The sequence below is a fragment of the Neopsephotus bourkii genome, unplaced genomic scaffold (assembly GCF_033783945.1).
Source record: "Neopsephotus bourkii isolate Nb327-2 ecotype Australia unplaced genomic scaffold, CSIRO-AGI_Nbou_v1 NB_1654, whole genome shotgun sequence".
Lineage (NCBI taxonomy): Eukaryota > Metazoa > Chordata > Aves > Psittaciformes > Psittacidae > Neopsephotus > Neopsephotus bourkii.
In genome coordinates this window covers 751,008-764,745 of record NW_026902128.1, presented here as the reverse complement: position 1 = coordinate 764,745, position 13,738 = coordinate 751,008, and the positions used below count along the sequence as shown (strand labels likewise).

The window sequence follows — 13,738 nt, the reverse complement described above, 5'->3', positions numbered from 1 at the left end:
AGATACTTGTGTGGTGTCACTGATTACAATAGCTAAGGAAGCGCCTGACTTTGGTACATCTCTTGGTGATGAAGCCATTCCAGCAGCTGGCCTGAGACACTGCTGATGCTTTGCTCAGGTGAGGACTCATTTTCTTTGTGCTTGCATGTCACGCCTTCATGGCTGCTGCTGACAGCAGAGCTGCCTCTTCCTGTGCAAGAACCTTGGGCCTGTTTTGCTCTCTGGGTGCTGGTACCTCTGGCCTGAAGAGCGGGTGCTATGGCTTGTTTGGTAACTTGCTTTTCAGCAGGCAGGTGCAGAGTTACAAAACTTCGTGCTGAATGTTCATCGTGTTCAGTTCCTGCTGATGCTGATGGGAGCACAACCGAGGGTGGCTAGCCTTGCGCATAGGTGTCTTCCAGAGGCCATTTAGAGACTGGCACTGGGGGAGTGCTCCATACACTGAGCATGGCAGAACACATGCGCTGGCAGTGTCCAGCAGTGGCTCACAGCAGGCTCCACAGCCACTGCTGATCTTTGAAGAAATAGGGGATTTCAATCATTTCAAGTACATTTCCTCCTAAAAGTGAAGTAAAATCTTAAGGGCCTTGTTGAAGAAATAAGGTTGAAATGGTTGACTAATAAATACTTCAGTAATGTTGCCAGCTGCTTCCTAAGTTGATGTGTGTGATATGCCAGCACTACCTGCCTGGGGAATGGTATCCAGGTCTCAAAATTAACTACAGAAAATTTGTGCTGTCACCTTACTGAAGTCGCAGGCTCACCCAGTGGTAGGCACTGAATTAGCCTTAAACTTATCTGCACTGAATGACTGCATCTCCTGAAGAAGTGGTGTGAAGAAAGAGATAAAGAGATGACTGATTTCAGTGGTTCAGGAAAGGACCATGACCCATTACTGTAATCCAGCATTTTCCACAGATATTCCCCCAAGACTTCAGAATTATTTTGAATGAGATAATGAGAGAAGTGAGTACAATATGACAGTAAAACTGTGAGTAGACTTATGGTATCCTGAGAAATGCTTCCAGTCCAAAGAGAGAAAATCACAGGGGGACTTGGCTACATTTAGTTATTTATCAGGATGCTTCTGTATTGATTGGGTATTTAGTTCTTCCTGATTTTGACTTTTAATTTCCAGAGCCTAGGGTGACCTTATGGGAACAAGTATATACGTATACCTTTAGTGGAAAGTTATTTAAATTTAACTACTCTATTAAAATGTCCTTCCTGCAATAAAATTTTATAGTGGTCTTACTGATATTCCTGCCAGTGTTTTATATACCAAATATAATTTTCTGATTGTTTTTCTTTGAGAGGAAATATGATGATTCCTAACTTTTTTTTTTCTTTTCCCCATTAAAACTGGTAAAACACAAATAAGTATTTAATGCAGGTCAGTGTTTAGCAGGGATGTTATACACACGTATGGTCTGCTCCGCTCCAGTATGGATGCAGTAGCCTCAGCTCACTTGCAGTGTTCTGCTTTCCTTAAAGGCAGATCTTTCCCTAGCAATTAGGAAATAAATAAAAATTACTCGTTGACAAACTTGCATATTTCTTAATCAGCAGAAACTTTACAGCACTCAGGGGGATGCTTGTGATGACTATTTACGAATAGCAAGGTACCTTTGTAGCAGCAGCTTGGGGGAAGCATTTACTGTCACCTGCTGTATATCATATAGAGATTTTTCCTTTTTATAAAAATACATATTTTACAGGACATACACATATTTTTCTCATTTAGGCCTGTGTCTGAAATAATACCAGGCGCAGTTTACAGAGCCATCATACAGCATGAGGAAGGGCACATAAAGGGAAGTGAATAATGTCTCAGTTCCTCAATCGACTCTTAAATGATGTTTTAACCAGGGCTCTGCTCCCCTTTGTTAGATCAGGAGAAAGGCTGGCAGAAGCATCTGCCTCAGGTAAACATGAAATGTAGAAATACAGAAAGTACACCTGCCTGCCTTAGCTCCTGATTTTCCATCCTCCCACCACCTGCATTTCCCTCTGTAGTGCTAAGCTGTAAGAGCCTTGCAGGGTTACTCTCCAGCTCCTCTGAGGATATAATTCTCTCCTAAGTGGGGTCACAGTGACAGCAAAGTCACATTCAGACCTCCTGCTTGGCTTCAAAAGCACTCAGGCAACAGAGAGATACCCTGTTCCAGCTGCAGTTGTTCGAGTGGCAGCAGGTGGAAGTCCTGACCAGAATCCCTCCTGGATCTGTTAGCAGATTTGATTCTGGATGGGCTCGGTTCAGAGTAAAGCCATTTCACCCTCCCTGCCGTTGTGCCTTGCCCTCTCCCTCATGCAGTTACTGAGCTGCTAACCCCAGCTATCCCCATCCCACAATTCAGATGCTCCAGCCACAAACCTAAGCCCATTTACCAAATACACCTACAGACCACTGCAGAGAAGTTAACTATCAGTACCTACAGTACCTACATCCCCTTGGAGATGTCACAGTGAGGAGCAAAGACCAGCTTCCCTGCTGCTTGGTGTCCCAGAGCCTAACCAAGCTCTTGTTCCCCATGGGCCTGCCTGCAGATGACATGTTCTACAGCCCAGCTGCTCATAACAAGAATGTGTTCTTCCCCTCTTCCCCATCCCGAAAATTTTCCTTACTCAGTCTAGGTGCCCAATGTTTCTCTGTGCTGTTGCTAGTTGAGGTTTCCAAGAAATGCTGTATTTTGCCTTTCCCAGAACAGATACACACTCTGCTCTGCACAAGACCTGGGCAGACTGGTACATGCCTTTTTCTGTGCTAAAGGAGCTCATGGCATTGGCTCCAGGCACTAGGAAGGCTTTGATAGTGGCACCAGGGAGGTGCAGAATCCTAACACGTGGATCCAATGGCAACAACTGGTGATTTTAAAATTGTGTTGGCACTTAAGCACCCCATGAAAGGTGTTTTGGCCTTAACTTACTTGTTAAGAGAGAACTGAGTCTTTTTAACTTCTAAATTCACTTCCTTCCTTCACTCCCCAGAAAAGAGAAGAGAGAGGAGGGCTTGGCAAGAGAAGGTCAAAGAGCCCCTTGGAGAGAGAAGGCGAGAGGGGACATCCCAAGCTGGTGACAGCACTGGCAGGCTGGGTGCAAGAAGAGTGCTTCTGAAGAAAAGCTAAGTGGAGCAGACACAGGATCCAAAAGCCAGCAATACCCCTGGTTTGACTCATAGCAGGCCGAAGCCAGCCCCCAACAGCTGCTTGAGGCACACTGCGACACACAGTTTCAGATCAACTTTTCCAGTACGAAGGCTCTATACATATATATTCCATACACAGTGTTGAGATCTAGAAAGCTTTATTTGCCTTACTTCGTTATATTTGAGTCTAAATTCTCGTAACATCAAACAAACAGGACAGGATCCAGACTAGTGGTTAATTTTTCTGCTCCCAGACAGTGGTCAGAAAGGGATGCTCCAGCAGGAGATGCTCAGGGACCGTGAGTTCTCATACAGCACCTTCTGCCCCTGAATGTAGCTACTCACTTCCCAGCTGTTGCAGGAAGGGAGGGTTGTATTGCTTACTGCTTGGCTGTCATTTCATCCAACTACTTCTCATAGTTTTTTAAAGCAAACCTAGAAATGTCTGAATCATGCAAGTCTGAACAAAATTATTTATGATGCTATTTTTACCAGAAAGTCTTTATCAAACAGTTTCCAATATCCAAAGTAGTGACAATGCAGCTGAGTTTTCATGTTGGGACCTACTGCTCAACATTTAGCAGGAGATCACTGCTAGGGTTACCTTCTCTTTTAAATAAGGCAGCTCTTGTTGGGAGCTACCATCTGTTCTGTGAGTCTCCACCTACCTGCCAGCATGGCAGTGTGACAGATGGATTGACTTTTAAGATCAGAAAAGCCAGAGAGATCAATTTTGATGGGAGCTTTAGAGCTGCTAACTAGAGAGGTGATAGTTAACTATCATTTGGAACAAGGCTGACCCCCAGAGGATTCCTCAGGCTACCTGGGTATTTTTTCTAATATGAAGGGTTGACAGATTTGATTTTCAATGCCTCTGATCAATCCCTCTAAAAAATCAGAATAATCCAGTAGACCTTTACCTGCTTTACCACTCTGCCGTAAGGGCGTATGAGCTGATGTTTGCAAAACAGGAGACCCGAGACACTGACTTCTAACAAAGTTTTGTCAGTACATAACTGTTGAACATGATTTATGACTGATTCTTATCAAATACTTCAAAGGGAGTTAGAGGAGAGTGGTATGAAATGACCCAAGGCTCTGTCATCCACCAGCACAGCACTGCAGCTTTCTTGCATGGAGCATAAGGAGAAGTACAAAACAATCCTATCAGTGTGCATGAACTGAGACTGAAGCAGCTGCTGAATGTTTTCAATAGACTTCCTGGTAATGGCTGGTACAATTTCATTAGGGCTTCTCATTTTATTTAATAAAACATTGGATGGTTTTATTTGTAATACAGCCACAGGTGCAGGAAAACAAAAGGCACATTTCCTGATCGTGTCCACAAAGAGTCCATTACTGACTGGCTGACACAGCAGGCACTCGTTTTGCCATGTGTGGGCTTTTTTTATGTGAAAATAATGATCACTCAGAAAAATAATTGTTCTGTGATAAAAAACTTTTGAGAGAGGAATTAGCTTAAAGTTAGTAATAGCACTACGCAAACAGTTTCAGTTTAAGTTACAGTACAAAGACAGCAAACAACACTCAGTACACACTGATCATGCTTTAGATACAGATCAAAGTATTCTCTACAGGTGGTAACCACTATTAATCCTCATCATGTAAACAGAAGCTGAACACAAAAAAAGGCTAAGCCAATGATCCCTGAAAGTACCTCGTTGCCTGGATCCTGTAAAGGATGAAGGTGCTTACAAGACAACTCCTGCAGTTTACCTTTACTAGTCAATAAATGAAACACAGAATGAAATGAAACACATTTCATACTAGCCTTAACAGTAACACCTTATTTTACCTTCCTGGCATATGAGACTTCAACCAATAATTAATAAAGGTTCTTAGCTGGCAATCACAGCAGCCTAGAATGGTCTGGGTTGGAAGGGAGCTTAGAGATAACCTAGTTCCAATCCCCTGCCACAGGCAGGGACACCTTCCACTAGGCCAGGTTGCTCCAGGCCTCATCCAACCTTGAACACTGCCAGGGATGGGGCAGCCACAGCTTCTCTGGGAAACCTGTGCCAGTGGCTCAGCACCCTTACAGCTAAGAACTTCTTCCTTATCAGAAGATGTAGTTCTGTTTCTTCAGATTGAGGGTGGGATTGAAGTTACACTTCCCCTACTTTTTATCTTCCTTTTAAATGAAAGCACCATTACAGAGTTTAAAATTGAAGTCTGTGAGAAGGTAGTAATACACTAAAAGGTGGCAAAAGATTACTGGCTGCTTTGTTGTTTGTGAGCAACATAACAAGAGTAGGATCACACCTTGCACGCTGTGTTGGTTTCAGTCTTATTTTATTTTCTTGTCATAGTGCCCAGCAAGCCATGAATTGGGTTTTATAAATTACTGTCTCATGTGACACAGTTTTCAGAGACTTGATCTGCCCATCCTCTTTCTAGTTCCCAGAAAAATTATTTGCATCAAAGCCAAATAAACCCCACAAACCCAAAAACCAACTAAGACTACAGTGTCATCATGAGCACAGGCAAAGGCTACACCTGCAGTTACACAAATCAAGGAAACACTACTTTGGAAAATTGCATCAAGACATCAGCTGTGTACTGCATTTACCAGATTTTCACTGAATAAGCAGTTAGAATTCTCTAACAAGCTACCTCCAAATGAAAATTACTATAGAAGTATTTACAGGTTCTTCCCAACAAGAGCCTTCTAAGAACAAACCTCTTAAGATGAGCACCTCAAATGATTCAAATCAAGATCCAAATGCACATTATTAGTTAAGTACTTTATTAGAGACTGAAAATCTCCATAAACACCATACTGTCTTTCTGAGCCATGCAGCCTTTCAGGAACAGCAACTCCCCAGCCGCTTGCTCATCAGCCATTGTAAAACTCCAGTGGCTAATCCTGTGCTGACAAGGCATAAAATCTAACAGATCATTAAACATGCTCAGCAAGGCAACACCCAGTTAAAGGCACATCCAGGAAAAAGAAAAGGGTACAGGAAAGGGTGTACCAGATTGGCACTCATTTCCTCATACAAATATACTCCAGGGATGACATTCTGCACTCAACATGGTCTATTGCCAGGTCTGCTCATGGCTGTCATGTCCATTCATCTCCAGCCTGAGCCATGCCCAGCTCCTTGCTGCTCAGGACACTGATTCTCCATAATGATGTTTTTCCAGGAATTCCCTTTGCAGAGTACAGCTTTGCCCATACATGACAACAAAATGCATAACTACGCATTTGACCTCCCAGTCTTGCTCCCACATGGCTTGAGGTGTCCACAATGTCAACGTAAGATTTATTGAAATACACAAGGTGAGGTTTACATTTATTCCTTATTCTGCTCAACTGAATAAAGGGGCAGATGGCAACTAGTTTCTGAAGCACAACACGTCCCAGACAGAAATTGACGGGGAAAAGTAAAGATTCAGTTCTAACTACATAGGAAGCACAACCTGTACTCCTTCACGTAATGTACATTCATTATCTACACCTACCCATGTCTGAAGGAAACTTCCTGGCTCTGAATCAGCCAACACCAAGGATGAAGCAGAAACAACATTCAAAAACTGCTGTTCCCCACTGGTCATTCTAAGGGACTCCCACAGTCACAGTGAACCATGGGGCTGCAATGCTGAGTTCCATCATGGAAGGGAGGAGAGGGCAGAGACCAAGATCTGTTCTGTGAGAACTCTGTTTGGTCATCCTTAAGTTAGATTTGAAATTAGAGGGACTTTTTTTTTCTCGGTCCTTTGCCTTTTGTCCTAAAATCCTATCCTTACAGTTAAGCAAAAATGAGCAACCAGCAGCAGGAAACAGTCTTGAAGAAGGAAGGAAGCATCTATGCAAATATCTTGTGACTGCAGGGGACATAGAACCACAACATCATGATCTGAAGGCTACACAAACTGCTTTTGCAAGACGTTTGCTGTATCATTTCATGAACCTTCTTCCTGGAGGGAGGCCATCTCCTGTCTTTATTTTCCACACACAGCTGCCTGCATGCAAATATAAATGAACTTCTTAAGCCTGATTCTTGCTGCACACAAACATAAATACAGTGTCTTCAATGAAGCAGGATGGGCTCAAGGCATTGTTTACAGAGTATGGTATTTGTCAAGTACCTGCAAGTTTTCCTACAGAGCTGCAATTGAGCCCATGCTAAAGAAGAGCCAATACTGAGTGTAAGCAGCTTCTAGCACAGCAAGAAGGACCTGCCAGCCCTAAGCAATGCCTTTGTTTCCCAGGGCATCCCATCTCACGTTATGATTTCTATGAAAAACAGGAAGATGACATGTTGTACTCAGGAGCAGAAAACAATCACCTGAGAGTAATCAGTGAGTAATAAGCGAACTTTCAAAGCAGCAGCACAGAGGGCATTGGGGGAGGGAAAGGGAAGCCATGAAGTAGTCCCGGCATTAATGCAGGATGTAACATGGGCAGCAAAGTGCTCCTGTGGGCCACACTGAGGAGCCTGCTCAGAAGGCTCACTGAGAATGGAGCAGACGTATGGTGCTGCACACTCTGAAGACCACACTCATTAGGATTCTTAGCAGCAGAAAAAACTGTCTGAACTGTCCCCATCCCTTCCTGGTTGCTCATTTCCACTGCCCTGGGTATCTATCTCCCCACACAGGCCAGTGCCACAGTTTCTGCAGTCATAAAGCCAAACATGATCAGAAACAAAACAAAAAAAAACATCGGAAAGAAACTATCCAAACAATTCCTTCACTACCACTGGGAAAGCCACTGTCACTGCTTTACTTTGGATTAGAACTAAGAAAACATAGCTGCTCAGCATGTACAGTACCCATCTCAGGTGTGAACATCTTGTTACTATATCACACAGTCCTAGCAAGTACAGTTTGAGTAAGTAAATATTGCCAGTGTGAATGTGAAAGCTGCTTCAAATTACTTTAAGCGCTCACATTTCTTTTCAGAATACTGATCATCTCAGTTTTCCACCCAAAGAAACCCAATTCTTTTTCTCCCTGAAGTTATTTAATCCTTGAGATGAACCATGGACAGAGAAGAAGATGGAAAAAGAAAAAAAAAAAAAAGCTCTACTTACATCTGAATTTAATTCCAAAGGTTAGTTGCTTTCAGAAGAGGTCCTATCAGCCACTTCTCTACACAGAGATCACACACAGCTAGACCAGACACGGATTTGCAGTCTACCCTGCAAGAAGGACAATAAACGTTTCCCTCCCAGTGGCCACTAGACATGCTAAACACGTAGCTGGTCTGTAAGCAAGTCTAGACCCAACAAGATAGGTTGAATTCAGTGACATACAATAAACCAAAAAGCTCCTAAAGGTTTAGCTCCCCTCATGAGGTCCCAAAAATCAGGTGTTCTGCCTCAGTTTCTCAGGCGGTCCAATCTGCAGGAAGTATCTAAATGATGTCATTTATTCCCACCAGTACCTCATTTTTGAGAAAGGCAGGATGTTAGGACACTACTTTTCCCAGATCATCTGGAGACTCACACTAGCAACTCCTGCCCAGTGAATGAGTCTGGACAAGCATCCCATGGAGGCAGAGGAGTGGCAGCACGGGGCTCCAGCCTGTCCAGCATAAGGCAAGTGCTGCAGCATTGAACTCACAAGCTTCCAAGCCTCTTGTTAGATTTAGCCTTGAATTACCAAAACCATAAAGAGAAAAAGCTGTATCGCATACATGCAGAGATCAGGAAACCACTGCCCATTAACCTGAGAAGCACAGCTCAGGGCTCTCAGCAAGCCATTCCTTGGGATGTGCTCCTATCCTACACATGCTGGTAGATGGAAAATAAAAACAACAAATGGAAAAGTAAATGACTACTTTGATCTGAAGAGGCAAAAAGCTGCTACTGTGGATTCTTAAATTCTATTAAGTAGATTGCTACAGGGTGGACAAGCTAAAAAGCAGTCCGTTTAGATCTGGTACATACTTTCAGGATTATCTACTAAAGCATCATTATCGCAAAACAGATAATGGGCATTCCCCAACTTCTCTCCTAAACTCAATTGTTAAAAACCTCTGAGGAAGATGGAGTTGAGAGAGCCATTTGTAAGATTTTTTTTTTTCCAAGATAACTTTCACAGTAAAATATTGCTTAATATTTACTGTATAGGCCTTCAGCTGTATCAGTACCAGAATGTAGTTTCCAGTTAAATATTAAGTTCCCGTGTGGAAGAGAATAAATATACAGTACTGAAGGGTTTGTACAATTTTGTGTTGTAACTCAAAGCCAGATGTGTCCTATAAGACCATGACATGATGTTAAAAATGTGAGCTGTATTGCAAATACACCAGTGGCTGACTTCTGCAACCACGGACTCATACACCGCCAGGCTGGAAGCGACCTTAAGGATCATCTGGTCCAACTGTTTGTGTCAAAAGCACAGGCTAGATGAGACGTCATAGCTCCCTGTCCAGCTGAATCCTTAAAGTATTCAATGCCAGGGAATCCACCACTTCCCTGGGGAGATTATTCCAGTGGCTCCTTGTTCTCATGGTGAAAATAATTCCTATTCAGATTTGTTTAATGGCTTAATCAGTGATAAAAGTAGAGCTATGCTGTAAAAAAGGTGACTAGTCATGTCTTGAGAGGCATACTGCGTTCAGTGTGGGACGGGTAACAGGCGTGTTGAAGCCCGGAGACAAGGGCATTACAGGTGCCCACGCGCTTGCCCATGGAGGGCTCCATGGATGGGGACAGGAGCGTTCTTCCAGCTGACAGACCAGGGGAGAAACAGAAATCAGTTTTCCGCACGTCCTCAGGTTACTTCCATGGACACCTCTGGGAGAGGCCCAGCATCCGCACTCATCCTGACCAGCTCCGTGCAGGTGACACGGGTGCCCGTTTGCCAGCAGGGCTGAGTCCCGAGGCCGGCCCGGGTGGGTGAGCACACACTGTGTTAACACAGGGCTTCGTGAGCCAAACCCCCATGGCCCCTGCCACAAGCGGGCCGCTGCCATCAAGTACGGAGGGCTTCAGGCGCCAGCAGTGAGGACCCTGGCTTCCGCGTGCACCCGCCGAGGCACCCTCAGCGCCCCACCGTCACTCGCTGCCTATGTTCCGCGCAGGTTAGAACGGAAAACGCTTGTCTGACACGCACACAGTGAATGTGCCCCGCCCTCACCGCTCAGGTAGCGACAGGCGCTCACCTCCCGCGCCCGGAGCCGTTTCACTTCCCTCAGCCGCAGCGGGGGTGTGCGGAGGGCGGGATTAAACACAGCCCTTTTCCTCCAGGCGGTTACGCTTCCCCCGACAGGAGCTTCTCACCGCCGCGAGGAAGAACCCGACCCAGCCGGCGCTGTGCGCTGAGGAGCCCCGCAGGAAGCTGCCGGGCGCCACAGCCGCTCGTCAGCGGGTGCCGAGCGGCCGGACCGGCTCCGCTAAGTGCGGGCCGGGGGGGGGAGCCTGGCCCCACCCGCCCCGCCCCGCCCCGCGCGGCGAGCCGAGCCCAGCCGAGTTCAGCCGTGCCCGTCCGCACCCCGGCAGGGTCCCCTCACGATGCGGAGCGGCGCAGGCGGCTGCCGCCTGAGGGGGAGCCGAAGGTGGCCGCAGAGCACGCCGAGGAGGAGTGCGGAGGGGCGGTGGCTGCAGCAGGTGGGTTCTTGGGCGAGGAGGGGCCGGCCCGGGGGAGGACTCGCGGCGGGAGCTGCTCCCAGCCCGGGCACCAGTCAGAGCGTCCCTCTTCCGCCGGCTCCCTCTGGCCGGAGGGACACGCTCTGTCCCTGAGGCCGGCGGGGGATTCCGGGGGACGGGAAGGCGCTGACAGCCCGTGGCTGCCGGAAGGAGGGTGCAGGGGGGACGGCAGGCACGGGTTCTGTCCGCGCCGTTCTGCAGCGGGATTAACGCCGCTTCTGCTGCTCTGCCCGGGGCTTCGCACAGCCGACGAAAGGCCTGACCTGTGCACAGGTGACTTTGCGTTATGATAATAATAACATTACAAACGGATTTGAGTGATCGCTTACATAGCATGACCCTGGTCCGTGTGCAGGTTGCCTCCTTTCTGCATACGCAAGTGCAGCATCCAGTATATGAAAGGGAAAACAGAAGTCTGGTTTAAGTTGCAGTGTAAAATGTGTTCGGTTTAGACGGTGAAATGTGCAGATGAAGAGTGAAGCAGCAAGCCCTTGTAACTGAGCGCAGTGGGTGCTTCTCGAGTTGTACTGCCAAGTACTTGGGGTTGTTATAACTCCGCTTTTCAGGAGACACTGACTCAATGTTCACCAGTTCTGGCAAGCTGGTAATGAAATGTAGGTGTCTGTTTAAATACAAGTGCATCACTGTTAACAGAGATCCTGGCTCTTGGCTTCTCAGCTTCTCAGCTTTCCTCTGCTGTTGCTGAGAATGCTGGCACCATCCTGCTTCTCTAGTAAAGAGAAGAAAGCACATACAGCTTTGTCTAATATGTCTTGCTGATGTACACGAAGCAATCCTGTGTTCATTTTCCTTAGGAATGAAAACACAGAAGAGTTATCATAAGGAAGTCCAAGTGGAAAACATCTGTTCTGAGGTGTCTATCACAGTAGATCATACGTTGCTGAAGGACGAACAAAAAAGCCCAATCAACTAATGAAGTGTGTGTGTGCTTTGGATCTGAAAAAAACCGATGATTTGGGTTGATGCTTTTTCTGCTTTCAGGATATTTCTGCAGTCTGTGTTCCAGAGCCCTGAAACACCCATCCCTCTGCCTGGATGGGCAGAAAGACCCCCCATGCTTTGTAAAGGAAAGGAACACAGACTTACTTTCTAAACCTTTCCTTAGGAAAGTAGCTAAAAAGTAACTTAGATCTATGTTGACCTTTTAACTCTTGAGAATATATATCTGAAAAACATAAAATTTAGGCAGGACAACTTAATGATGTGTCACTGGGCCTATTTACTCTTAATTAAGGAGCCTGGAAAATTCAGATGTAAATGTGGTAGTTGCTGTGATGGAGAATTAATTAATTGGTAGAAGTACCCAGAAATAAGTTTTTACAAGCCTCTTTTTGACTTCCCAGTTATGAAGCACTGTGCCCTGTGATAATTCCTTTGCTGGTCGCACCACTGGAGGATGGCTGCCATACTCTGTGAAAATTGCCCTGGTCAGCACCCCTACACCCAGGTCAACCAGCCGCTGGAGATCAACTGCATGCTGCTTTTGATTATGTTTGGAAAAGTGTTCCTTGATTTCTTCATGTTGCAAGTTAAGAAAACAACCGTGAAAGTCAGTTTTATGGGATACTTCTGTGTTTCACTGGCGCTTCTTGATTTCACACTGCTGATGAGTATCTCCTTCATTTTTTATTTTGAAGACTTTGCGCTTTGGGGTGTGCGATTTACAAAGTACCACATTTGCCTGTTCACTCAGGTGATTTCTCTTACCTATGGTATTCTTCATTACCCAGTGTATCTTGTGGCTGGCCTGGATTATTATATTACTATAGCCCAAACTTCTCAGGTGCCTAAAAGAGGTCAAAGATTACTTTATGTGTTTGCTGTGGTCACTATATGGCTTTCAGGGTTTTTTTGTATTCTGAAAGTTCCCACTATCTATGAAGAACTAGACACTCAGAACCATTTTTCTCCTTATCGGTGTCCCCTCTATGCCAGCCTGCAGAGTTACTCAGTCTCCTGTGCCATGATGCTGCTTACAGGCACAGCTCTCCTGGCCTGTTGGAAGGAAGTTACAACCATGCTGCTATCTGTCAGGCTAATATCCTTTGCCAGTCAGCCTGTTCTGATGTTCTCTTATGTGTCCAACAACAACAGCGCTTACTTTAGGTGGCAGCTCCTGACCAGACTCCTTATCTGTTTTCTTGGCACTTGGGCACCTTTTGTTGTTCTTCAAATCATCATTTTGTTTCTCGGTGCTCAGATTCCAGCCTACATGGAGATGAATGTCCCCTGGCTGTACTTCATCAACAGCTTTCTCATCGCGGTAGCATACTGGTGTCGGTGTCACGATGTTGAAATGACAGAGGAGATGTGGTCTACAGATCCATTTGTCAGCTGGAAATTCTGCTTTATCCCATTTAACAATGAAAGCACAGAGACAGCTGATAAACCAGGCACAGTGATTGTAATCTGCTAATGAGCTGCTGACTGAAAAGACTGCAAATAAGTGCTGTGCAATAGGAGAGTGTCCTCACAGATAATACAGGAAACATCTCCAGAGCAACAACCAATGTAGGAAAGTCCAGGACCCACCACCATTGCACCAGAGCCTGGGACACACCGGGTTCCAGTGGGCAGGGAACGCCTGCCAGTTCAGAGAATTTGACTTGAATGTATGGGTTTGAGGAGACCACTACTTGTAAGAAACAAATTTTCGATAAGCCTCATGTTTATGAGTAGGATTTCACACTTCCTGTAACTGGAATGAGCTCAGGTTTTGTAGTACAGAATGCAATAAAGCCTTCTTTAAAGCTGGGGCCCTTATATCCACGTTATATCCCCATGCTAACCTACTGTCAAAGCTTCAAACAACTGCTGTGAGTTTTTGAAGCGTATTTTCTTGTTAAAGTGTGACTTATTGTCAGTTTGATTGAAGTTAAGGGTTGTTGTCTGTTTAAAGATAAATAAATTGTTTCAGTTAATGTAAAGCAACTTCTACAGCTATAGGAAA

At 45.4% G+C, this 13,738-nt stretch overlaps 1 protein-coding gene across 2 annotated transcripts; it reads left to right on the top strand.

Annotated features, from left to right (window-relative positions):
- The first annotated feature begins 10,427 nt into the window (after positions 1 to 10,427).
- On the top strand, positions 10,428 to 13,738 carry GPR160 (G protein-coupled receptor 160). 2 transcript variants are annotated; one of them, XM_061374807.1, is made up of 2 exons: positions 10,428 to 10,728; positions 12,132 to 13,738. In XM_061374807.1, the coding sequence occupies exon 2, from the start codon at positions 12,185 to 12,187 to the stop codon at positions 13,202 to 13,204; it is 1,020 nt and encodes a 339-aa protein (XP_061230791.1). In that variant the 5' UTR covers positions 10,428 to 10,728; positions 12,132 to 12,184; the 3' UTR covers positions 13,205 to 13,738. The 2 variants fall into 2 exon arrangements, with proteins under 2 accessions (XP_061230791.1, XP_061230792.1); XM_061374808.1 differs by lacking the exon at positions 10,428 to 10,728 and adding an exon at positions 10,889 to 11,040.

Coding starts and splice junctions, on each gene's coding strand:
- GPR160 (XM_061374807.1), top strand. CDS start 12,185: ATGGCTGCCATACTCTGTGAAAATTGCCCTGGTCAGCACCCCTACACC.